Source organism: Rosa chinensis, chromosome 7, assembly GCF_002994745.2.
Source record: "Rosa chinensis cultivar Old Blush chromosome 7, RchiOBHm-V2, whole genome shotgun sequence".
In the NCBI taxonomy this organism is placed as follows: domain Eukaryota; kingdom Viridiplantae; phylum Streptophyta; class Magnoliopsida; order Rosales; family Rosaceae; genus Rosa; species Rosa chinensis.
This window is the reverse complement of record NC_037094.1, coordinates 45472803-45499516: the sequence shown is the minus strand read 5'-3', so window position 1 is coordinate 45499516 and position 26714 is coordinate 45472803. Positions and strand designations below refer to the sequence as shown.

General features: G+C 37.7%; 2 protein-coding genes across 3 annotated transcripts; one reads left to right on the top strand and one right to left on the bottom strand.

Annotated features, from left to right (window-relative positions):
• Positions 1 to 3251: 3251 nt before the first annotated feature.
• LOC112180904 (disease resistance protein RUN1) lies at positions 3252 to 10833 on the bottom strand. 2 transcript variants are annotated; one of them, XM_040511895.1, is made up of 9 exons: positions 10213 to 10833; positions 8076 to 9171; positions 7692 to 7967; positions 6357 to 7565; positions 5616 to 6259; positions 5413 to 5497; positions 4699 to 5334; positions 4087 to 4610; positions 3252 to 3890 (listed from the first exon to the last, which is right to left on the bottom strand). In XM_040511895.1, exons 1-9 carry the CDS (start codon positions 10716 to 10718, stop codon positions 3887 to 3889), a joined length of 4980 nt encoding a protein of 1659 aa, XP_040367829.1. In that variant the 5' UTR covers positions 10719 to 10833; the 3' UTR covers positions 3252 to 3886. The 2 variants fall into 2 exon arrangements, with proteins under 2 accessions (XP_040367829.1, XP_024175250.1); XM_024319482.2 differs by having other exon boundaries at positions 3252 to 3883.
• Positions 10834 to 18940: 8107 nt separating this feature from the next.
• LOC112179339 (purple acid phosphatase 23-like) lies at positions 18941 to 24783 on the top strand. The gene is given in 10 exon segments (XM_024317736.2): positions 18941 to 19405; positions 19512 to 19703; positions 20694 to 21030; positions 21453 to 21670; positions 21879 to 22069; positions 23337 to 23374; positions 23376 to 23616; positions 23808 to 23930; positions 24324 to 24377; positions 24484 to 24783. Coding segments are annotated over 10 exon segments (1854 nt in total). The 5' UTR covers positions 18941 to 19089; the 3' UTR covers positions 24628 to 24783.
• Positions 24784 to 26714: the final 1931 nt, after the last annotated feature.

Genomic DNA, 26714 nt, shown 5'->3' with positions numbered 1-26714 from the left:
TAACAAGCTAGTTGTTTCGATCTGTTGCTACTTGATCTGCAGGTGACGTATATGGGGAAAATTAAGAACTTTAGAGGAGACAAACAATAACAAGCGCAGTGAATCGAAGCTTGCAATAGCAATATACTGTAAATTTGGGGAAAGATGGAGAAGGAGAGGACTTACAGTGAGTTTGATTCGCGAAAGACACAAACTTTCGACTCAATTTGTTGCTGGGTTTGAGAGAGAGAGAGAGAGAGAGAGAGAGAGAGAGAGAGAGAGAGAGAGAGAGAGAGAGAGAGAGGCGGTGATACAGTGGTTCTTCGTAGGCTTGCGAAGATGTGATTAGGCGAAATTGATGGTTACTCGGTTCCCTCCGCCGCTCATGTCAGTGGGGTTTTCGCCGGATTGTATGACTAGAACAGACCCGGGAAAAAGAAGGAACTTCGAATGGGATAATATATGCTGGGAGGAGGAAAAAGAAGGAAGATGTGGAGAGTGGTTCTGATGAGGAGCTTACCAAGTACGAAAGGAGGTTGAAGAAGGTCCAGGAATGCTTTGGGTTTGGGGCATGTGGCGGAGGAGCAACGGAATCGGGTTTTGAAGACACAGGAGAGATCGATCGATGGGAAGAAGGTGTTTTGAGTTTTGACGGTAGAGGAGGCTGGGAAGACTGGAAGAGAGAAGCTGAGAATAATAAAACCCTATCTGGGTCAAGGTTAAAAGATGAGGACATAATTGGAAAAAAGAGTAAAATTTCATTAAATGAATCCTGTTCACTCCGTGTTTCCATGAAGCAGTTTTCCAAAGCTGGTAGTAGGCTGCTTCTCAATTTCAGCTTTGAGGAGAATCAATTTGGACCAAAAGCCGCTTCTACACACTTTACCAAACACCATAGCATTAGCCCAAAAGCAGAAGCAGGTTCAAAAGCACCTCCAAAATCAATCCCAAACTGGGCCTAGATCCAGTATTTTAGATAGCAAAGCAAAAGCTTCGCTTACGTATGTTGTCTTCCTCGATTTCTTTCTTCCAGTCCAATTATATTTTTGGCTACTATATACCGAAAAATTGAGAAGATTTTGACAACTCTCTAAATTTATACCCCCATTTTCCAGCTTCCAAAGAACTACGATGACAGCGGAGGCTTTGACGACTTATTTCAGTTTTTACTTGTTCTCTTGAAGCAACTTTAGTACATTTCATTTCATCAACCACGCTCAAGTTCCTGCAAACATCCACATAGAATTTAACCATTGCTTCACTTTGAGAATTTGGGAACAAGTACTTCTGAGGCAAGTTGTGCACAGATATAAGGACTGAAACAGTAGCTTTGGCTTCCAGCCTTCCACTCATTCTTTACCCTCAATTGGATATCAAACGCTGTATTCTTACACCTGTTTTCAACAAGTTCAAATGGTTTCCAACTTGATTGAATGGAATAGCCGCATAAATGATCCTTCTCCAAGGGAATGGATACTTGCTTCGACGCTTGAACTAGGCGGTTATGCAAATAATAGTAAGTCCTGCCATTTGGAGGATCTGGTCTCATTTTCATGTTTGTCATACGAACCATGTCCATGACTGCTACATAAGATTGTTCACCTTCTCCCTGCAGTAATTTAGCTGGAAAGAGACTGGTTGTAAAAAAATATGTTAGTAGTAGTCTAATTAATTAGAATCAAGTAACTTTGCCGGTTGCTTTATCAAGAGACCATGCTACTTGTGTTTTTTTTTTTTTTTGAAAGGCATGCTAGCCACATGGTTTATAGTAGCGAAAAATCACATCACTTCATCAACAATGGCAGCTCCACGAGCTTTTCTGGGGCAACAAACCCAATTAGTGCTTGTAATGTTACCAGAACTTTTCACCCATGTGTTTGCTGTCCTAGAAGATTAGGTCAGTTTTGTCACTTATGCTCAGTGATAAAGTAGACCATGCTACTTGTGTTTTTTTTTTTTTTTGAAAGGCATGCTACATGGTTTATAGTAGCGAAAAATCACATCACTTCATCAACAATGGCAGCTCCACGAGCTTTTCTGGGGCAACAAACCCAATTAGTGCTTGTAATGTTACCAGAACTTTTCACCCATGTGTTTGCTGTCCTGGAAGATTAGGTCAGTTTTGTCACTTATGCTCAGTGATAAAGTAGACCATGCTACTTGTGTTTTTTTTTTTTTTTGAAAGGCATGCTACATGGTTTATATTAGCGAAAAATCACATCACTTCATCAACAATGGCAACTCCACGAGCTTTTCTGGGGCAACAAACCCAATTAGTGCTTGTAATGTTACCAGAACTTTTCACCCATGTGTTTGCTGTCCTGGAAGATTAGGTCAGTTCTGTCACTTATGCTCAGTGATAAAGTAATCTGGGGTTCAGATCTAAAACCTTTTCGCCCATGTGTTTGCTGTCCTGGAAGATTAGGTCAGTTTTGTCACTTATGCTCAGTGATAAGTAATCTGGGGTTCAGATCTAAAACCTTTTCGCCCATGTGTTTGCTGTCCTGGAAGATTAGGTCAGTTTTGTCACTTATGCTCAGTGATAAAGTAATCTGGGTTCAGATCCAAAACCAATTGGCAATGGATGAAGTGACCCAAACCCTTATAAACTTACAGGCAATGTCTCATTTTTTCCATGTGGGATGTATATATTCTCAACATGCCCCCACACATGTGAGGCGAATTTTTAAGCCATACACATGGACAACTTTGGGTGACGTGGAACCCGTGTGGCCATGAGGCATGCACACGTGTCTCATTTTTTCCATGTAGGATGTATATATTCTCAACATGCCCCCACACATGTGGGGCGAATTTTTAAGCTATACACATGGACAACTTTGGGTGACGTGGAGCCCGTGTGGCCATGAGGCATGCACACGTGGATAACCCGCTTTGGTACCATGATAAAGTAATATGGAGTTCACATCCAAAACCAATTGGCAATGGATTGAATGACCCAAACCCTTATAAACCTATAGGCAATGTCTCATTTTTTCCATGTGGGATGTATATATTCTCAACACTTAGTGACTTAAACACAACTCAGAGAAATAAAAATAAGGTCTCATTTTTTCCATATGGGATGTATATATTCTCAACACTCAGTGACTTGAACACAACTGGAACTTCAGCTACGTGCCTATTATGGTCCATCTTAATCGGAGATTCGTTTATTATAAGAAATAATCAAACAAAAACTTACAACAGAACTGAGTGATGGAAGGTGGAACTTATCTTGCAGTTATCATAACATTTGCTCCTACTCACTATGAGAGAATCACAGAATTTAATACATTTCTGACATGCAATGTATACTGCATTTACATAAACTCCACAATCAAGCATCATAAGCAGAAGTACAGAACTTTAACTAAAGTAGCTCTCCTTTATACAGGTAAACCTCAACCCTCAAGAAGAGATGAGTTACTCCAAACAACAAGAAAAATCAAACAAACACTGAGCTAACAATTATAAACGGAAAAGAAGACTACATCAGAAACCCTCAAACACTGATAAGGACACAAAGCAACCTGGAGAGAGCTGCGATGCACATAAGTGCTGGACTGCTGGGGTGTCACGCAGCAAATCTCAGACAAAGAAAAACTCAAAGCAGGGGAAAACTGAATCACAATGTGAAACAGAGGAGCAGAAAACATCTTCCGATGACTCAATTTGTACCAGAAACCCATAGACGTCAAGAAAGAAAATGGGGCTCTCATCACATTGAAAGAAAGCTGCACTACAGCCAGCAGCCCCCATCAAGCATAGCTGCAAGAAGGAATTCTCAAAGCATCCGATACCCAGTGTTGAATTTCAGCTGACAGCACGAGAAACGAGACACCAGTTGTGGACTAAGGAACAACATGTGTTTGATCATCAGTGACTTTTTCGTGGGGAGAACCTGTCAACTAGCAAAAGGATAGATGATCAGAAACGTTATTTGCACTGGCCAATAAATGAACTGTAACAAGCTTTGATCTAAGTCATCTAACTGAGAATTAGAAAATGCTACATATACTTAAAAACAACCCAATTTGCCTCTTTGTCCTTCTGCCCGAATGAGATAAGTAATTTCAGAAACTAATTTTCGACGGTTTCTGGTACCTCTTTTGACTACGATATTGTGCTTCTTCACACTGACGACAGTGCGCTGATAAGTGGCAGTAAGTCAACGTTCGTACAAGATCCTCCACATCCTCCTCAAATACTAGACCAAGGGCACACTTGTGAATTCCAAAGCCTGAGCTGTCAGACCCAATACTTCCCTCGATTGTATCACATTGATTCCATGAATCAGGAAAATAAGCCCGTGGCATATAGACAAAGCAAATGAAATTGCATGGATGCATCCACATTTCTTTGTCTGTATCAAACTTATAACGGAGAGAACCAGCAGAAGCAATATTGCCCTTTAGATAACAAAAAATGTCGTGACGAGTAGACTCTGCATACGGATTGTCAAAAATGATATTCGGATGCTCGTGGATCGATAGAGAAGCACACACTGCAATTCCCATCCAATTACCATTTAGTTGCATTTTAGCGGAGTCGCTTTTTTCCACATTTATGAACCACTCAGGAATTTCAATTCCAGGGAACGTGCATGACAGGTTTTCCACAGACCAGTCCTGAAATAGAAAATATGAGAATGAGTCCCTTTGTGTGTGCGTGTGTGTGTGTGAGAGAGAGAGAGAGAGAGAGAGAGAGAGAGATAACCATATTTCTATAGCTTTGAGAGATCAACTCAAACTGTCTTTTATGGCGGGTACTGGAATCACAATCTCGGGAAGCATTGAATTTATGACTCGGCAACCTTACCAAACTTAACCAATCTTCTACCACCAGTTTATTGTAAACTTCAAAGGGGGCACCTGAGCTGCGTAATATGCAGTGGGTGATTGTTTGGACAAACCCTTGCAAATCTTGCTTGTACAAAATACGAAGTCCACAAATTTGAACCTTAACACCAGGGCTACCGGTTTCATAGGAAGTGAATATTTCTCTTGATGATGCTTCAATGAACAGTTGGGGAATCACTGCCCGCGGTAAATAAAAAACCAAAAGTTGATGTGCATCAGCTATCATGAAGGGTCTAAAGTCCAGGGTAAGATTAAATCCAATGGCATGAGATCTGCCCCTTTGGAGTCGGCAAGAACCAACATAATCCTCCTTTGCTGTATGCTTGTCCACAACGAGTGATGTGCATAGAGCAAATCCCATCCACTTTTTACTCTTGTGTAGATTCTCATGAGGGGGCAACTGGATTGACACCGTGGACCCAACTTCAGTCTTGAACCACGCTGGGCTTCCACTTACAAGAAAATCATAGGGTTGAGCCTTATGGTTTAGTCCCTGTGGAGAAATAATTTGTTACAAGAAAAATGGAGAATGACGTAAATAATGTATTGATTGACAGCTAAATATATAGACCTCAAGGAATCTTGATAGAAATGACTCCATGTTCCTAATTCTAGGCAGTTTGGAGCCTTCTTCATAAGTTGGAAGTAATTTCTCCCTGCAATCAGATGTATTTACAGTTTTACACCAAGTACAAGAAAACAATCAATTAACCGGTAAGAAGTTCTGACAAGAATACACACACATATACTTCTCATTCGGAATATTAAACATACCATCTCAAAGTGCGATCCACTACTAGATTAAACCATCCTGAATCAATTGTAGCTTTGTCAACTTCAATCAGATTGATGCAGTCGTCAGGGGGGACGATTCGGCTGGCATTTATTGCAAGCAGAGGGTCAAGATCATGCGTACGACCTCCAATACCAAGAGTGGGAGGCATGAATGTCTGGATAAACCCTGCAACACCTTGCTTGAACAGTAGACGAATCCCACATTTCTGGACCTCCATGCATGGGTTATTGGTCTCAAAGACAGCCCACATTACACTTGATTCATTTAACCTTTTGGGAAAGAATTGGCAAGGTACATAGAAAAAGCAAAGAAACTGAGAACTATATTGAATGCAGTTGAGATGGTTCCATTCAAGGAGAACAGGTTCCACTTGACATTCTTGAGTTACTACCGTGCATTTATAGAAGTAAGTAGGTGTTTCTGATTCTGATTCAATGTCGGAGAAATGAGGATGTCCCTTGATTAAGAAAACAGCAGAAACCCCCATCCATTGCTCATCATCTTTGAGTCCTGCAGGTATCGAGATTCCTACGGAGCTGCCGGTATCTATATTGCTAAACCACTCTGGAATTTCATTTTCTTCACAGCCGGAAATCAGGGAACAAGACTTGTAATCCAATGCCTTCAACACAGGATAATAAAGATTATTAGTTATGAAAAATATATACTCAGTATTTGCTTATCTACATAAAATTCCAAGATAGAGCTGAGAGATATACTTCAAGGTCTTTCTGAAGCACTTGATTTGGCATTGATAAATCATCAACTGGTTTACATTCTTGTTGATGGCTAAAACTAAAGAAACCACGTCCAAGGACAGTTGACTGAATCCATGTTCTGGAATGATATGAGATTTGTCTTGGTGAGGAAGTGGAATATTTTTTATGCTTGGATGAAATCAATGAACTCATAGTTGTCATTCCTGACACAGATGAAGTCCATACTAAGAATTGATCTGGATAATCCATCAGTGATGTACAGTCATCTGCATTCACAGCTCGAACACTTAATGGGAGTTTCTTAGGCAGCGATTGAAGCCGGCTACAATTGTTCAAGTCGAGAGTTTGAAGCTTAGAGAGCTGAGAGATGCTTTCCGGTAAGCAAGAAAACTTATTACCACTTAAAATCAATTTTCTTAGAGAGACTAAACTCCCAAGATCATTTGGAATATCTCCATCCATCAGATTGCACTCACTGAAGTTTAGATATGTCAAAGAACTCAAACCTGATAAGGAAGCGGGCAGCAACAAGCCCACAGGAACATCTTTCCTTCCAAACATCCCCCAACAATTGAACAGTGAATGCCAGGATTTCGGAGGTAGATTTTTACCTCCTCTGAAACAAAGAGACTTGAGATTTTTCATATCTGCAATGCACGATAACTCTCTTATAGCAGTTCCACTTATATCAAGATCCTCCAAACATTCCACACAATTCAGATTCTCTGGTATGTTTCCAAGTTCTGAGCAACCTGTAAGAATGAGACTTTTCAGAGATGTCAAGAATTGAATGGTACTTGGAAGCCGGAACAGATTTGTGCAGTCTCCTAAATTCAACGAAGTGAGACCAGTTAAACTTTCAATTGATGCAGGTAATTCCTCTATGGCAGTCCCATCTAGATGAAGCTCCAACAAGCTCTGCATGTTTCCTTCAATTTCCGGAAACTTCTTCAAGCTTGAGCAGCCAGAGAGATTAAAGATTGTAAGGGATTCCAAACTAATGTTAGGTGGAAGGCTCTTAAGGGATTTGCAATTTCTCATATTCAACAAATTAAGTCTTTTGAGAACTCCAATGGATGGGTCAACCTCAACCAATCTTGTACAGCCTTCAAGCACCAAAGTCTCAATGTTTGGAACCTCAACAAAGCTTGGGGTCCTGATCAAGTATTGAGAATCACTCATATCGATAAACTTTAGCATGCTCAACCGCTGAAACAAGTTGAAACATAATCAGATGGGTTGAAACAAACATAGATTCAGATAATAATAATATTAACATGCATATGTCTCTGTGTGTGGGTGGATGTATAAAACGTACAATAAATATAATCTTACCTTATTTCCCTTCCATAGCTGTTTGATACAGCTTGAATGCATGCTAAGTTCAACAAGCTTATCTGATTGAAAGTTTGATGGCAAAGAATATAAAGGACAAACATGCCATTCAAGAACTTGTAACTCATTAGAAAGCCATTTGATGTCTCCAGAAAAGCGTGCATTATTAATTTTGAGCAATCTTAACTTGCACATCTTTGAGAAGGGATCAACATTCAAGTGAACCTCCTTTTGTTTTGGCAAATTCAGCAAAATAGATTCCACTGCACTCGTTCCCTGATAAACATGAAGAAAGAATCAAGATATCGCAAAATATATATACAAAGACAATTAATTAATTTTGACAATTGTTGATTCAGAATTTGTAGTCTGTACAATCTTTACCTGATTATGTTCAAGTAAAGGAATGATATCTTTTGGAAGCCACAACCTGCTACGTTTGCACGGCTCATCACGACATTCCCGACGAACAATTTCCCAACCCAATTCTTGTATCAAGTCATGCATCCACAATTGTCTTCCAAATAGAGTTACCATCGACTTATCAATGAGAACTTCTATATCAATGTCTGGAGAGTAGCCACAACTACTTTCTAGTATTCTTGTTACACGATCTCTGTCCTCCCCTTTAAAGAAACATGCAATGTCCAGAAAGACTTCCTTTTCTGTGTCTTCTAATGCATCAAAAGTTACTTTAAGAACATCAATTATTCTTTTGTCAGGATTAACTTTAAGTCTATCCAATGCACTTGTCCATACTTTTACACTTTTACCAAAGAGTAAGGAACCCAAAACTTCAATAGCTAATGGAAGCCCATTAGCATATTCTAAAACACTCTTTGATAGCACGAGAAAATCTTCTCCAACCTTATCTTTCCTGAATGCTTTCCAACTAAAGAGCTGAAGAGCTTCCGGGTCGTTTAATGCCTTGACCTTGTATATTCTTTCCACTCCATATGTGCGAAGCAATTGTTCATCCCTTGATGTTATTATGATCCTGCTCCCAGAACCAAACCAACTATGACCACACAATGCTTTCATTTGTTGCAAGTCATTCACATCATCAAGAATGATAAGAACCATTTTAGTTCGTAGTCTCTGGCTTATTATATTAACTCCCATATCAATATTCTGTATATTTACATTACTTTCCAGCAAAATGTCTGAAAGAAGTTGTTTTTGTAAGTGAACTAGGCCCTGTTTCTCAGTTGTCTCTCTAACATTTGCAAGAAAGCTGTAAGCCTCAAACTGAGCACGTATCCTTTCATAAACTACTTGTGCAGTAGTTGTCTTACCGATTCCCCCCATTCCCGAAATACCTATCATACATACTTCATTCAACTCCAAGTCTAAGTATGAAAGGATTTGTTTTATTCGAGAATCGATACCAACTAAATCCATGGATCCACTTGAGATTGTTTCGTTCAACTTGTTGAAAATATGCCCTACAATCTCTTGAATAACTTTTGATTCATATGATCTGTAAAGAAAAAGAACTCTATTCGTAAGTGTCAGTACCAAGAACTGCCCTAAGGGGTGCCTAGCCAGGCAACTGCCCCAGGTTCATATACCTCTTATAATCTGATAGAAAATAAAAAAGAGAAGCTTTTCATAGTTGAAGTTGATAGAACCATCCAAAACGAAAAAACAAAAAACTGGTCAAACTAATCTAAACTTCAATCACTCATACTAGGAAAAGGAAGTACAAATAAAATTTTTAAGATATAGCTAGTGTTATTGAAAAAATTAATTCATATTAGTCCACAAGTCTCGAGTTATTTGCTTCACGGGTTCAGATTCTACGTCCACTATGCCAATGTAGGTTCATTGTTATGAAATTAGGGGGTATGCTCCATCATCATATCGGTTACATTACTTGGGTAATAAACATTACTCACTGAATATATGTTACTTATTCAAGCACAGCGAGAAATATCGCTCATTCAAACTTATCAATGAGTTATATATTTTCTTGGTGTGAATTACTAGGTTGCATTACTCGGATCCTATAAAATTGAGGTGCGTTGAGTACATATCTTCTTGGTGTGCATTACTCAGTACGTTGCAATGAGCCTCATCATATTGGTGTGCTTCATCTCGATCAAGAAAATATGTATGCTGATTGCACCTCATTTTTCAATAGTAATCGAGAATCTAAAAGGCTGAAACTCAAAATAATTAGTACTAAAACTGAAATTATAAAAAGATGAACAAATTTTCTTGGAACTCGATCTCACCGGTTTGTTAATTAACTAATCAAAGTTTTCAATGAATAATTTACAATATTACAGTTTGTTGCTCCTTTCTGAAAATTTCAACTCGTGCTTATGAAAATTATATTTTGTGGATCAAAGATTGCACTTTTCTTAACTTTTTCTCGAAGCCAAATTGATTAGAATTTTTGAGTACGTGCAACAACAAGAATCAAGAATATTTATTTACCAAAAAATATAAGGAATCAAGAACATATATAAGATAAGTAATAACCAGAGATAAAACAAGATATATAAAATAAGCTTACCCATCCTGCAAATGCCATCCAGAGAGATTGGCGACTTGCGTAAGAGCAGCTCTCCACCTATTCACCTGCTCTATTTTGTCTTTAAAGCGTTGTTGATGCATGCACAAGTCTTGGCCGAATTTTCCTGTTTGTTTTCTCACCTCAGATGGATCCACATGGTAAAAGACTGGGAGTATCGTTTGTCCCAACATGTTCATACAATCAACAGCCTTTGCGAGCTCATCCAAGCACCATCTTGAATCAGCGTACTTACTTGAAAAGATGGCAATGACGAATCTTGATTCTTCAATGGCTTTCAACAGCTTTGGGGAAATGGCTTTTCCTCTCTCAAGTCCCTCATCGTCTCTGAACGTGATTATGCCTTTCTGTTTAAGACTGGTGTAGAGATGGTCTGTAAAAGTTTTTCGGGTATCTTCGCCCCTGAAACTGAGGAACACGTCGTACGTCCATCGAGGGATCGGAGAAGGAGAGGAAGAAGAAGAAGGAATATCTGTGTGGGTGATCATAGTTGGGTTTTTACCTTTTCAATCAGCCTGAACTACTTGAACTCAAATACACTGGCACAGAGAGGAAGACTTTCATAAGACCACAGCTAACCTTCTTCTTTTGGACCGAGAAAAAGTTGGCTTACCTCAACCACACATTCCTCCTAGAAATTTAAAAGAAAATTAAAAATTAAATATACATGCATACATTTTTTTTCTTTTTTGAAAATAAAATACATGTATAAACTGAGACAAAAAAAAAAAAAAAAAAAAACTATGCAGTGGTTTGCATAAATTCTCCTAGAAGCCACCAATGTAAGAGGCGAAATTGGCATGTTATTTTGTCAAACCATTAACCACGTACAAAAAGTGTTCTTGAGATTTGTGGTCTGTTGTGCGAAAGCGGCATATGAATCCAACATACAGTGTTAGTGATGCCAATACTCCCTCCACTTTAGCCACCTTGTGAATAACGGGTACTGACTTTTAATGCAAAAAGCCTCGGCATTAGTAGCCTCGGTATCGTACACATTCCATATAACTTAAGCATGACTCTTCACATTTCTAATGTGGGATTCCTAAGGGCTCTAATGTAAGCCACACTTTTCCAACAATCTCCACCTTGGCGTGATTCGAGCCATCTCCAATTGTCTCACGATCTGAATTCCAATGCTCCACCTCTACCACAAGCATTCAATTCCAAATCTTGTGATCCCAATCCAAACTGGAGCTCATCCAAATTGTAACTCGACCGTATAAGACACTAAGTCTCAAGCGTAACCTGGGCTCTGATTGATACGCTAAAAGTAAGCGCACAATTTAACCCTGCAAAATGTAGTTGTCAGTATAGAATAAGTAGGGATCGTTCAAGTTGGGGATTGAGGGTACACCTGTAATTGCATAAACAAACAAAGAATTTATACAAGTATAAAGTATTATTTACAAAAATAAAACAAAGAATAAAAATATATACAAATAAGGATCAGGGGGAGGTGTAGACGTCAGGGGGAGTCTAACACACACATGTCATTGTGAAGACCTGAAATTTTCAGATAAATATTTTGTAATTCAATGTTTGTCTAATTATAGGAATTATGAATTGTGGGCTTGATTCGTATGACGTTGTATGAGAAATTTGGTTTCGAATGATTTTGTTTTCGAAACGAACCTTAGTTAGGGGGGGTCACTAAAATCGACTTTTTATACGTAAGGAATTTGAGAAAACTTCCTTCACTAAAGTTGTAGAACTCGTCGATACGAGTTCGTGTATATGTAGAACACAATAATCGGAGTTCGTATGAAGAAATTATCGTGTTTGGAAAAAATTTCATTTTGGGTATAAAAACAAAAAAAATCCTAACTATTGGGCCGATCTCCATTTCTGGAAATTGACCCTGTCTCTCTCTCTCTCTCTCTTTCTCGCACGCACCCGAGCCGAAAGCAAAAACAGAGCAAAGTTTCTCCAGCCGAGTTCTTGCTCCTCTGGCCACCTCATGACGTAAAACCACCTCCCACGGCTTTGCCTCGACCTTGCGCAACTGCCAGTGGCAGCCTTGCGCCGTGGCACAGCTTGTCGAAGCAGCGGGAAGCTTGTTTCCATTTTCGGCCGTTTTGAGTGCTAAGTGAATATCTCGAGCTACCGGCCACCAAAACTCAAGGTTCTTGGCTTGTTGAACTCAGCTTGAGTTTCTGGACAAGCACCAAGAAGGACAGCACCTGAAGTGATCGATTTCAGGCTCGTCGGAGGCCTTGCCGTTTTCTGCAGATTTTCCGGCCAAACCGGACTGTTTTGGTAATTTTCGACCACTTCCACTCGTTTTTTGACTTCGTGATAGTTACAAAAGTTACTCAAAATGATTAAACGAAGAGGAAAAGCCCAGCCCCAACACCATTGGCGGTGGTCGGCGGCGGTTCTGTCCCTAACTCCAGCGGCCTTTTTCGGCCACCTCCGGGGGTCCCAAGGGCAGTTTCTGCCCATTTTTATGTTCTACATGTTCATACAATCATTTCGATATATAGCATGTGAATTTTGGATATCGTATGATTTAGTTATGAATTTTATGATTTCGATCGATTTCTATCATTCGATTTGTAATCTGTGAAGATTCGGACCTTCCGATAGACTTGTATTTGATATATTGATCGTAGGACTGTCCTGATGACCTTGTGTGGTCACGGGTGAAGATCTGACCGTTGGATTTTCATATAAGTGTATTTTTTTGAATTGTACGCTAAGTTGAGATCATATTGGATTAGGTGACCGACGGTTTGATTTGGAGGAAATCGTTGTTTGACCTGTTAAGAAGACGCAGCGGGATTAGAGGTGAGTAAATCTCACATGGTTCATTTACGAACCGAACTTCCTTATTTCTCAATTTATTGATTTGTGTGAAAAATAGTTTTAAGAAAATGAGTTTTAAAGTATATATTTAGGATTAAATTCTGCTTACTACCTTGTACTTTCAAGGGTTCATCAGTTTAGTCTCTGCACTTCTAATTTAATCAAAAAAGTCCTTGCACTCTCCAATTTCATCAAATCGATCCAATCCGTCACTATTTCATTAATTTTCGCTGTTAAAATGCTGATGTGGGACCTTCTCACAGGGAAAATTCTCAAACTACCCATCGCTAGGCAGCTCGCCGACGCGTAAGTGTTGTGAATACAGATGGGTAGTTTGGAAATTTTCCCCGAAAATTGACGGAATAGTGACCGATTGGATCAATTTGATGAAATTGGAGAGTGCAAGGACTTTTTTGATTAAATTAGAAGTGCAGGGACTGAACTGATGAATCCTTGAAAGTACAGGGTAGTAAGCAGAATTTAGTCCTAAAATGAATTTCTTGGTTTTTACTACGTGTGAACTATAGTTGGTATTAGTGGTCATTCCTGAGAGGATGATTACGTGTGTGTGTGTGTGTGTATATATATATATATATTTACATGATTACATGTGGAATGGTGTGACATTGAGGTGCATGTGAAATTGTGATAACTTGGTTATGATATGATATTGTTTTGAAATTGCCATGATTAATTTGTGATGATGATTATTGATGAATGTTGTGATAACCATGTTGATTTTGATGAGTTGAATAGAAGGTAGAGAATGTAGGGTTCCGAGGACCGAATGGTCTAAGGTTCTTCGGTTAAATGATAACCGGAGTGTATGTGTTCTGAGGACAGGGAGGTCCAAAGTTCGACGGTTTAATATTAACCGAAGTATATTGTTCTGAGGACAAGGGAATAGTCCAAAGTTCGAGGGTTATTAAGTTAACCTGGGATGAGGTCGTTTACTTGAACCTAGGCCAAGGTGACAGGTACGACGTGGTTAGAGCTCTAACGTGTTATGGGATGGGACTAAAGTGGTGATTTTTGTGGTTAGAGGATTGTGAGTTACATTCCTTGTTGTTTTCCCGTGAGTTGGGTTGATGTTTTCATTGTGATGATGAGGTTGTTGGATTTTTGTTTGAGCTAAAAGAATTGTGATTTAAATATTAGTTGTTTCAATTTGAGTTTACTCATACTAGCTTTGCAAAAAGCTTACCGGGTTTATGTGTGTTGCAATTCCGGTACACTATTCAAAAGGTGTAGCGGCGAATCTCACAGGTCAGGAGAATCAGGGTGGAGATCGAGCTGGGTAGAGCGGTAGTGTTGAGTTCAGCACTTGTTCTTTTTGTTATGTTTTGTAGACTCTTTTGAGCGTAACTTTTTATTTATGGTAGTGTTGTAATAATCGACTCGAGAGATAATTTGCTATGAGGTTTGTAATGTGGGTTGTGTGTTGTTGTTTTATTAAAAAAATTCAGGACGTTATTTGGTTTAGTTGTATTCATGATTCGGATTTGAATTTATTATTCAAAATTCGGGCCGTGACAGTCATCCTCAAATGTAAAAGGTGCGTTGTGCTCTTTTCCTTCGACCAAGGTGAATTTTTTGTCCCACAGAGTTTTTATTGTTACTTGGCAAGGTTTTTAGTAAGGCAACAACTCATGCACCATTTCATCTTTGACTTGCCACAAGGGGGAGTGTTAAAGGAAAAGCACATTATGTGCCTTCATTAAAGTGACTGACGGAGAGGGAATCAAGGAATTAGCGATTACCATCAATCAGTAAGGATTACGGATCAATCAGCATTTAATGTCATCATTGTAATTGATATTTTCGTTGTAATTCTCTCCCTATATAAAGGGATTATGAAATTAAATGAGTAGACCAATTCCAATTCCATTTTATTTTTACAAGTAATACAATTTTTTTTTGTTTATTTATTTATTGTGAATTATCAAGAAAACAGAAGTCTTTGATCAAGCTTATTAAGAATACCTCGTAATTTTGAAGCTCAAACTTTCCTTTTCACTGTGAGTACTCATATATACTCGTGGAATCTTTCTAAAAAAGTCTTCAAAACAAAAAAGAGTTCTCTTTGTGGATGATTGTTTCAACTGGCATCTACAATCTAGTAGCGAGAGGTGAAAATTGGTGACAAAAGAAAAATTCTTTCATAAATTCTCTTCGGGACTATGATATGCTCATAAACTAATATGTGCACAGATGGTATTAGAATCATAATGATGAGGAAGATACTCATGAGTAAAGCATACATTATATATGAATGTGATCACAATAAGACCACCAATAGCAATAAGCTGGGCAGTCAAACAACCTGAAGATCTTCCCACAAAGCAACCAAAGGGCAAAAGATCAAAAGTACACAAAGCCAAATCAGTCATCTTATACTCTAGCAGAAAATTTCTGTTACAATAATGGTCTAGTAAATTCTAGCTAGTCATTAGTCTCTGGCAATGTTAAAAAAATCAAGCCCCTATCTGTGTTGATCACTTGAAGACCTTTTTCGTTAGAGTTCTAGAAAATAAACCAAGTACATTGTGGAGTGCAATCTTAATCTTGCGTCTTTGCAAAAATCAATGGACTGATCAGAAGAATACTTAGTTACAAATTCCACTGGCTTGAATTAAAGCATAGAAAATGAACTAGTGGGGGAAGGAACGCTGTACCAATTGCCATCCATCCCTATGCGTGACCAGGATCCGGGCCATGCCCAAAATACATTGCGACGTCTTGCTCATCATTTTCACAAGGCACAGGCCAAACGTCTGTCAGTCTAGTATTCATTTTCAAGGCTACCAGATACAATTTTAAAAGAGCAATAAGGAAACCAAACCTGGTTTAGGAATTACTTCAAGCTGGTGTTTACCAAATTACCACAAGGCGCATAATGACTATCATATTGTTCTAAAGCACAGAGAGATTGAACCGACACTGTTGGTGATGAAAAATTCCGTAGAGGAGTTTGACTCACCAATGAATGCGGACTGGAGCGAGAGCTGACCGGGAACGATCGAGAAGCTTCCTTGGAGTGTTGACTCAAAGTTGGACCGCCGCTCGAGGAGGAGGGGGGTACCTGTAGAAAACCCTCCGATGCCTAAGTCAGTACATTTCTTAGCCGAGTGGAGTAAAACAAGTCGGAATGAGATGGTTTATCTTGACGTCTGGTCGCCTTTATATAGGCGATGACTTACTTGGAGGACAAGCCGCCATTATTTTTGCTTTTATGGCTGCATTTATTTATGCACTTATGATGACAATTATTGTTGCATTAATAACGGTCATTCATTGCGTACTTACGACTGTCATTCATTGCGCATTTTCGACTGTCATTCATTGCGCACTTATAATCGTAATCATTGTGCGTAGTTATTGTCGTAATAATTGTTGCATTCATGACTGAAAATTAACGACATACTAACTACAGAGTTAATCGCCTTAATTACGGGCCCAGCAGAATTTTACCACTCCCAAAGACACAAATGCCACAAAAGTGATGGAGCTCATGAAATGGATAATATAAGTTGTCTAATGCAAGCAAGGTGGCCCCTATTGTCCAATTTTGCTTCTGCTACAGTTTTGCTTTGCTTTCAAGGAATTCTTATAACAGCAAATAAAACCATTGGTGGAAATTTGAAAAGAAGAAGAAATTTAGGGGGAATTTCACAAATTGTTACTCAACTATGACTCATTCGACACTTTGGTCACTCAATTTCAAATATATCACTTTGGTAACTCAACTATTGCTCTGTCAATCACTTTAGTCACCCAAGGGGCATTTTGTCTCACTTTAATCACTTCCCCCAATCATTCCAATTCATATTTCTCAAATTTTCACAATTGGTTAGATGAAAATATCATTGATATTGTGAAAATAATTTTTTTTAATGAAAAAATTAGCGAAGTGACTAAAGTGAATAACAGAGTTAAAGTTGAGTGACCAAAGTTATTTAAAAAGTGAGTGACAAAAGTGTCGAATATGTAAAAGTTGAGTGACCATTTGTGATATACAATTCCAGATTCATGTCTATCCTATATTGCCTGATCTCCCTACAGAGTGAAGAACATCACAATCCAAAGAATCAGACTAGCATAAACCTAGTTAACCCAAGTCAAATTTAAACCTAAATACACCAGATCAATATCAGTCATCATAACTTGTTCTTTTCATTTTGCCAAAATGATGCAAACCTAGGACTTCCTAGATGTAATTGCATATCTGCGTAGATAAGAGATAGATGTGAACTAATCAGAGGAACAAGTAAGAGAAAACCATGGGACTCACTCTTCAACATGAAGTTCATATACAGCACACAGCGCATTCAACTGTCCATTTAAAATGGACTATGTACCAAAATGTTAAAAAAAGGTGTGGAGACCAATTCGCCCAATTCCAATATCCTATCAACTAGACGTCTGAGTTATTCTAGTGTACACGGCAATCTTGTGAATCTGTGTCGCCCTATATGGAAGGAGTAAGGCCGCGTTTGGTTCGCGGAAAGGAAAGGAAAGGAAATCAATTCCTTGCTCTCTTTCCATGGGCATGGGAAATTGCAATTCCTATCAATTTTCCTTTCCAGTGTTTGGAAAGACTAGGAATATAGTCAGAATACACCTTTTAGTTTCCATTGCAGTGTTTGGTTCTTGTAAGGAAAGGAAACAAATCCTATCAATTTTCCAATAATACCCTCATACTACTGAGAAAACTTAGAACACAATCAAAATTGAGATTCAAATTCATAATTTTACCTTCTTTTCTTTCTCTTATAAGTTTTATTTCATATTGGGGCTTTCAATTGGTCTTTTGTAGAGTATCTTTCAATAATGTCGTTCCTCAATAATATACATCATAATGTATATCATGACGACAAAATTAAGTAAATCCTTAATATTGTCTAGCATTAGAAGAATCCTCCATAATGTATATCATGACGACACATCTATGGAGTGATATCTAGCAACTGTCTATCTTGTTCAAGTTAAAAAAAAATGAAATCAATAACTAAAAGCAGATGAAATCAAAAACCAAACACACACTGCATATTATATATAATATGTATATATATATATATATATATATATATATATTATCTAATATATATATATATATATAAGAGAAGAAAGAAATTAGATGAATTTACATGAATATATCATATACAATTAACCGATAAATGAGAGAAGAATAGATAAAACTAGCAAATAATGATTTTATGCAGGGACAGTTTAGTCATATAATGTTGTAATAAATGCAGAAAATTGATAGGGAAAGTGGTTCCTGGAGTGGGTGGGGTGGGGGTTTTCCTTTCCTTTGGGAATCATTTTCCCTTCCTTTGCCATCCCAAACACAGAAAACTGAAAGAAAGAAATGACATTCCTTTTCCAATGCCCAAATTCTGTGAAACAAACACAGCCTAATAGGAGAGGCCGAGAGAGTCTTTGGTCGGATCGCCTGACTAACAAACTTGTCTAACTAACCACTTTCATACTTTCATACCACCATCTGGACTAAGTTTACAAGAAGTTTTGGGTATCCCGGAGGTCGAAACCAATGCAAAACCTGATGCAAGAACAAAACATTTCATCATTAGTACCACTATATATAGTAAGGAAAAATTTATGGTATATTGACATATAAGTACATTAAAGTTAGACCAATTCTATATGATAATATACCAGCTCTCGATAACCGTAGACATGATTTTAAATTAGTGTGTCAATACATGAAATCAATATGCTTCTGAATCGAATTAATCTACTTAATGTATCTCATTTTTAATTTACATTAGACGTCCCATAGAATATTTTTGGTATGTAGAGAAGCAAACGGCAGACAGAGTATGATGCAAGAAATTTTGACATTGTTTCCTACACTTCCCGCTACGCACTTTGTATTTGTATGATTCTATATTATTCCATTTCTTAATTTCTTTTGACTGCTGACACTGTACCTTTCTCTCCATAGAAATCAAATCCAACGGCATATTCCTATAAATCCACCGCAGAGATGCTATGGTGTTATCACTATCTCCATTCTGAACCAAACCCATGATCAAAACTCAGTTCTTTCTCTCCTCGAAGCAGAGAGATAGAGCCATGCACAAGTACTGTAAGCTATGGAGGATCACTTCACTGATTTTGTTCATGGTAATAAATATGGTGGTGGGTAGTGATCACATACCCACAACTCTAGAAGGTCCATTTAAGCCTGCAACTCGGCACTTCGACCCATCACTCCGAAGAGGCAGCGATGACTTGCCCATGGACCATCCCAGGCTCAAGAAGAATGTCACCCTCAATTTCCCTGAACAAATAGCTCTTGCAATATCTTCACCTACTGCAATGTGGGTTTCTTGGGTTACTGGTACTTTCTTGTCTTTCCCTCTCTATTCTCAATGTTTTGATGCTAGTTTGCTCTGTTTGTCTGGTTCAAGGGAATTGCTGAATTGGGTTTGTTTTTGTTGGGGCAGGGGATGCCCAGATTGGGAAAAATGTGACACCACTTGATCCTTCAAAGGTTGGGAGTGAGGTGTGGTATGGCAAAAAGAGTGGCAAGTATGATGGTGTCAAGAAAGGGGTTGCTGTGGTTTACAGTCAATTGTACCCATTTCAAGGCCTCTTGAATTACACTTCTGGCATCATTCATCATGTCAGGATTGATGGTATGGAAACTTTCTGATACTTTCTGATTCTGGTTATCACTTGTTGATTGCTATTATGAATTTATGATAGTGTACAATTATCTTTTTCATCAGAGAATAGGAACCCATTATTGCTAATTCAATTGTTCTCTGGAGGAACATGGTTCATAGTTGAGTATTATTGGCCAAATGCCCAAATGATGCTTAGCTGAACCGATTGGACAATGACTTTGTATGGGCTCAATAATGATTACAAAAGTAGAACCTGTACTGGAGTTATTTTAAAATATTGAACACCGATGATTTGGGGAATCAAAATCTGTGGTCAAATGAAACACCATGGCTACTTACTGTTGTAGTTAGGAGATTTTAGAGGTGTAGTGATGATAAGGAGCCCTACTATTTTATTGAGATGGATTTGACTTCTTTTTCTTGATTCTGCCTGTGACTATCATACTTCAGAAATGAAAGATGTGGATTCTAATCCCATAGAGGCAAAAGCTGTATCATAAATCATGACAACCTAGTCAAGTCTTGACAGAACTACCCTATCACTTGCCATTTAGGTAACCTAGGACTCCTATTTACCATGTTCTGATTTGAAGAAGCTGTCATCCCATGAGTTTTTGCATATGTTGTATTATCTTTCTATACAACTCAAATACTCAATATCTGAAATTAATATATTCTTCCCTGATCAATTTGCTAGTTAAACCTCTCAATAGATAGAATGTATTAGATCATTACTTTCTTAAAATAATATCACTATGAACAAGAGCAAGCCAAACGTACTAAGAGGCAGGCTGGATGTTAATATGCTCTACCTATGGTAACCTAGAAATGCTAATTTTAAAAGAAACTATTAAAGTAGTATTAATTTGTTCAAAGGTCAAACTGGATATCTTCTCAGAGGATGGCCATTTGGTTACATAATTGAACACTTGGAAGAAAATAAAGTACGAGTACACTATTAGTTCCTCTAAGATTTAACAGCTCGCTTCTTTGTTGTAGGTCTTAAACCAGGAACAAAATATTATTACAAGTGTGGGGATAGCTCTATCCCTGCCATGAGTGAAGAGCAGGCCTTTGAAACTTTACCATTGCCTAGCCCAAACACATATCCTCGTCGAATAGCTGTTATTGGAGATTTAGGTCTCACAAGCAATACCACTACAACTGTTGACCATTTGATTCAGAATGATCCTTCAATGATTGTAATGGTTGGAGACTTAAGTTATGCAAATCAGTACCTTACAACTGGTGGTAAAGGAGCTTCATGCTTTTCATGTGCATTCCCAGATGCACCTATCAGAGAAACATACCAACCCCGCTGGGATGGGTGGGGACGGTAAAATTTCTGACAGTTCTGATTAGGAATGAAAATGTTTCTGTTCTCTTATCTCAATACAGATGATCATCCACTTCCACTTACTAAATTCTGTTTTGTTCCATCGTAAGTCCATATAGCTATGCTTCTAAGATTATCTATTGCAGAAATCTTCCTATAACATGGTAACATGACATAGGATAAAAGCAATTGATTCCCAAAGGAACGAGGTATTAAATGTATAGTCACTGTTTCATTTTATTAGATGATGTACTTATTGTTTGAATGTCTTTGCATCCCGTTTGTCTCAATGAACTAGTATGTTTATTGTTTAGTTTTGTTAGGGACATTTTGGTTAGCCTGAACTGTTTGTGATGCTGATATATCTTGAATAATTGATTTAGTTTGGTTTTGTTTTTAATATGGTTGAAATGGCTGTTCAGATTCATGCAGCCATTAACCTCACGAGTTCCAATGATGGTTATTGAGGGAAACCATGAGATTGAGCCCCAAGTTGCCGGAATCACTTTCTCATCCTATTTGGTAAGGTTTGCAGTTCCATCCGAGGAATCTGGCTCTAAAACCAACTTCTACTACTCTTTTGATGCTGGAGCAGTGCATTTCATCATGTTGGGAGCATATGTTGATTACAATGCAACAGGTAATTGATGCCCTCTTCCTTTTTCTTATAATTTTTTTAATAATGACTATAAACAACAAAAGATGATATTAAATGTTCGGATGTTGTGCCAAATGCTGTATTATGCTATTTTTATTTTTTTGCTTCTTTTTTGACAGTGCAAGCACTTCTGCAACTGGACACTTTTTGTTCTTTTAGTTTCACATTCTCACATCAATGTTCATTCCAGGTTCACAGTATGCTTGGCTTAAAGACGATCTACACCGAGTAGACCGGTCGGTGACCCCATGGCTGGTAGCTGCATGGCATTCACCTTGGTATAATAGCTACTCTTCTCATTATCAGGAATTCGAGTGCATGAGACAGGAAATGGAAGAACTTCTTTATCAATATGGTGTTGATATTGTTTTCTCCGGTCATGTAAGTTTGAGCTGATTCTTTTTGTAGAAATTAGTTAGTGATATACTTACTGTTGGGATTTTCCTTTTGATCGTCTTTGACATATCTTGTCTCCTTCAAATTATTCTCCAGAATTTAGTAAGTTATCACCAATTTCACTGATAATGTTCCTTCTCTCCCCAGAATTGAAAGAACCTGAACATGTGAGCATTGCTATGTGATAATCTGCTTTTGCTGGAGATGGACTATAACTTTAATGTGTTTGCATTTTGATTGAAAAAAGAGCAAAGATTATGTATATTTCAGTTCTAATGTCCTCTGTCCTGAAGTTGGTTCTATGGTTATGAATCACATAGGATTTTTGAAACAAATTGTTCCTGAACGAAAGTAACATAGACTATGATCTAGGATCTAATCCATTATAGTTGTTAAACTTAAACTCCGCTCTCACAGTCGAAATCTCTTTCATTGCATGAGTTTCAAGGCATTAAATACTTGTATAGGGATGTATAATGCCAGTGAATATATCTTAATATCAGATGCTTCCAATGTTTTGTAAATTAGTTTATCCAATAGGACTATAAATTATAGTTCCTTTTGGCTATTCTCCACCAACAGTGTAATTTTAATTAACAAATTAGTTTCGGCACCATTTTGATTACTTTTGAAGTCCAGGTACCATTTTGTCCAAGTAACTTTAAGTTCAGGTACTATTGGTGAGACAAACCCTTAATTTTATAGTTCCTTTTGGCTATTTTCCACCGGCAGTGTGATTTTAATGAAAAAAAATTAGGACTTGATGATCAGTCATACTTATACTAAAGAAAGAATAATCTGCATTTTCTATTCTATATCATATTTTTATACTTACAGGAAGAGAAGAAAAGAAATTAAATTGCTGGAGTGAAAGATTTTAACTTTTGAAATTAAATCTGAAGTTCAAATGTTAATCATGGATCTCACTCTCATACATAAGCGACAGTAAGATATATGAGATGTCAGTCCTTTGCATTATAGCTTTAACCTGTACCTTATAATTTCTTAATTTATATTGTCTGATTGTCTGTTTAATCATTTGAAGTGATAGTCTCTTATCCATCTTTTTGTGAAGCTAATTGGGTGGTATAAAATGGTAGTCTCGTAAGGTAGATTTTGTGGTTAGACACTAAAAATGCATGGTAGGCAATCCAAAGAGACATACAGTGTAACTGGAAGATACCTTATGAAATGTTTATGGTTAAAGAAGGTTTCTTCTTTGCTGTTGAACTGATGAGTATCTACTTTGCAGGTGCATGCTTATGAGCGGAAGAATAGAGTATATAACTATTTTAGATCCATGTGGACCTGTTTATATAACAGTTGGAGATGGTGGCAATATTGAGAAAGTTGATGTTGATTTTGCTGATGACCCTGGAAAGTGTCCTTCAGCTGGAGACAACATACCTGAATTTGGAGGGGTATGTCATCTGAACTTTTCTTCTGGGCCTGCTAAAGGGAAGTTTTGTTGGAATGAACAGCCAGAGTGGAGTGCTTTTAGAGAAAGCAGCTTTGGTCATGGAATACTTGAGGTACGGTTAACCTTAGTTTGTAATATTCTCAACTTCAAGGTTTATGAATAGGTTTTGTATGTCATGATTTCATTTTGTAGTATTCGAGTATATCGAATTTGCTTAATAGGTGTAAATGAGGAAAAAGAAATACACTTGCATTACCTAAGAGTGATCTCTCTCTTCATTATCCATTTCATATCTAAATGCAGGTTTTGAATTCTACATATGCTCTATGGACTTGGCACAGGAATCAAGATATTTATAAGGAAGATAGCCATGGCGATCAAATCTACATTGTTCGACAACCTGAATTGTGCACTCCAGATTTAAATGTGATTTCTTAGTTCTAACAGCCGACCTTTTTAAGCTCTGAACATATTTCATATTAGATGTAACATCATCTAATGTATATACAAAAATTTGGCTAAGCTTCTTCCAGCTGAAAAAGAAAATTAGATAATAGTGTTGAATTGGGTTAGCAGTTCTGACGTGTATAGATCATGCGAACTTCTTGTATCATGACTCAATTTCCTGGTAGTAACCTTATTGAATGGTGGCTTGATCTCTATGTGTGCAAAGCAAAAATTGTGCAAATTGTCAATTCGTGTTGCCATGATAAGAAAAGGATTTTGGTATCTCACATTTCAATTTTGGCTTTCGAATCTGTTTTTAAAGCATTATTCCTACGCTTATGCTCACTGTTATTATCTTTCTCAAACTGCCAGCCGTCAGTGGTGCAGTCTCTGCCCTCAATCTCTGCTCCTGCATCCCACTCTCTGGTAATGCTCCCTTCTTGTTCATTCATATGATATGAAAAGACGATGTCTTATTCTTATTTATTATTTTTAGTTTTAAAGATCCTTAATTCAAATTTTGATCTTTTAGGTGCTTGCTCTCTCCCTGACACTCTTGGGGATATTCTCAGTCCTCTCTTATTCCAAGTTGTCTCTTCTGCTCTGCAACTGTGCCTCTGTGCTTCTTCAGCTCACCTGTGAAATATTAATACTATGTACTTCATCAATTGCTTGAACAAATATACACACTAAAATTGGAAACTTTTCTTTCCTAGCTTAACTCGGCGATAGCTGATCCCTGCTATATTACACCCTAATTCTAGGTATTTTTCGTGACAGCTGCAGAAGCTTCTCTGACTTTCCTTCAATTTACGGCTTATGTACTCCAAAGATTTAATTATATTTCTGTATCCATTATTTTGATCGATATGTAGAAACATAATATGATATAAGTTTCATTGCTTGGTTTTTGATACAATCAATTTGATCCGTGTGTAGTACATTACACTGGGAAAGATGAACGCCAGAATTGCTGTCAAAATTTGAATTTTTTTTTTTGTTGATAAGAATATTGATATTATTGTTAGCATAGCGTAATACTCATCAAGACAATAGAAGTTTGACAGCAGTTTTCAGCCTCTTCCAAACCGAGAAAGGAATAGTCCTCTAATGCCTATTTTGCAAGTGATTCGCACCTCGCTCAGAGCATGATTGATCATATAGGTGGCCAAATTGTCATTGGATGAGCACAATAAGACTGGTTTAGCTCCTGCATCAGGCAGATCAGTTCCAGATGTTCCTCAATGCCTCGTTCAGTTGTAGTCCCCCGGTTTATTTTAAGTTACCCCCAGCATTAGACAGCACCACATCAGAATGTCTGTTTAGGGCCGGTTAAAGAATCTAAAGTTTACAGATCCCACACCTACATATAGCTTAAGCCAAGGTTCTAACATTAGGGAGAAAATCAAATCTGGGCTTGTCCGAACTTTCTTTTCACATATGGATTGTTTTTCTTTTTCATTTTCATATCTTTTTAGAAATGGACCTATTTGGACAGACAAAAACTAAACTATCCCCAAGTAGGTAAAAAGAAAATGAAAATAACGTACTCATACGTAGACTTTCGTGGTTCAAACAAAGGTTGGAAAATTCTCCTAACGATGACCAGAAAAGCAAAATGGAACTCATTATATCCCTTGCATGGGAACGCCGATAAGTACAAAATCTCGGATCTGAATGTAAACAGCTCTTACCATGATAGTGAAAAAACAAACTAGTACAGGAGTAGCAAGTATCCTAAGCAAGAAAAGAGGTGATTGTCTAAAAGACAAGCTCATGAGGCTTCATGCCAGACCTAAAAGAGACTCTGGCAGCCAAGTATGTCTTCAAGTCTGGGACAGCCTCAATAGATTTTATCAAAGAAGCATCCACACTCTTCTGATCATCTTTCCTTTCTTCTGGGAGCTTGTTCTTGCCCTGCAGTTTTGTAAGTATATTGGGCAATCACCATTCAATACATGATTTCCCATTGTCACAAGGAAACCGGAGCTTCAAGGAAACAAAGAGGAAGATACGTTCAAGCAAAATTGATTCACTGATCTTGAGTTTAAATTTCCAAATCATGCTGCACATATTTAATTGATTTACATGTCTATTAAATTGATTTGGTGTACTTTGCATTAAAGACTTCTTGCATGCAAAACAAATAAATTTTGATATCTTTCTATATCTATCATTTGGTGTTTAAAGAAAAGATTTGTTTGAGGGGGAGTTTTTCCTCTTGTATAAAAGGCCTCGAAACTAATACATGTGTAGGGTTTTTCATCGGTAGCATAAAAATGTTGGTTCATTCTTGAACTATGGTTTTCTGTCAAAAACCATTTTTCTGAAAACTCTCTTTATTTGTTTCATGCTTTATCTTGTGTCGTCCAGTACTTCCATAGATTATTCTCAAAGATCAGTGAGACATTGAAAACGAGAAAGATCAGTGATTTGATTAGAGTTGATAGATTGAAAATCAAGTATACGTTAGATCAGTTGTAAATCAAGTTAGCATATGTTGCTAAGAGATTGTGTATGTTATGAACAACACAACTTGTGTACTGTAAACTCATTTGATTCATAATGGATTGATCTTTCGTGTTGGCTACGTTAAAAGCCGCAGTGAAGTTTCCTCAGTGGAGAGGTTTACACTGCGTTAGCAAATTCTGTGTCCCTATTGATGAAGTACTCTTGTTGTTAAGTTGTTCTTTGAGTTATAACACAAAATCGTTCCATTTGGTATTTTCATTTGGCATCAGAGCGGGTTCTAGATTAGTCTAG

Excerpts from the sequence above, each read along its gene's own strand:
- LOC112180904 (XM_024319482.2), bottom strand. The coding sequence starts at position 10,718 with ATGATCACCCACACAGATATTCCTTCTTCTTCTTCCTCTCCTTCTCCG. Across the intron at positions 7,968-8,075 it reads CTTTACTTGAACATAATCAG|GGAACGAGTGCAGTGGAATC; the intron begins GTAAAGATTGTA and ends CATGTTTATCAG. Across the intron at positions 5,498-5,615 it reads GTGGATCGCACTTTGAGATG|GGAGAAATTACTTCCAACTT; the intron begins GTATGTTTAATA and ends ATCTGATTGCAG.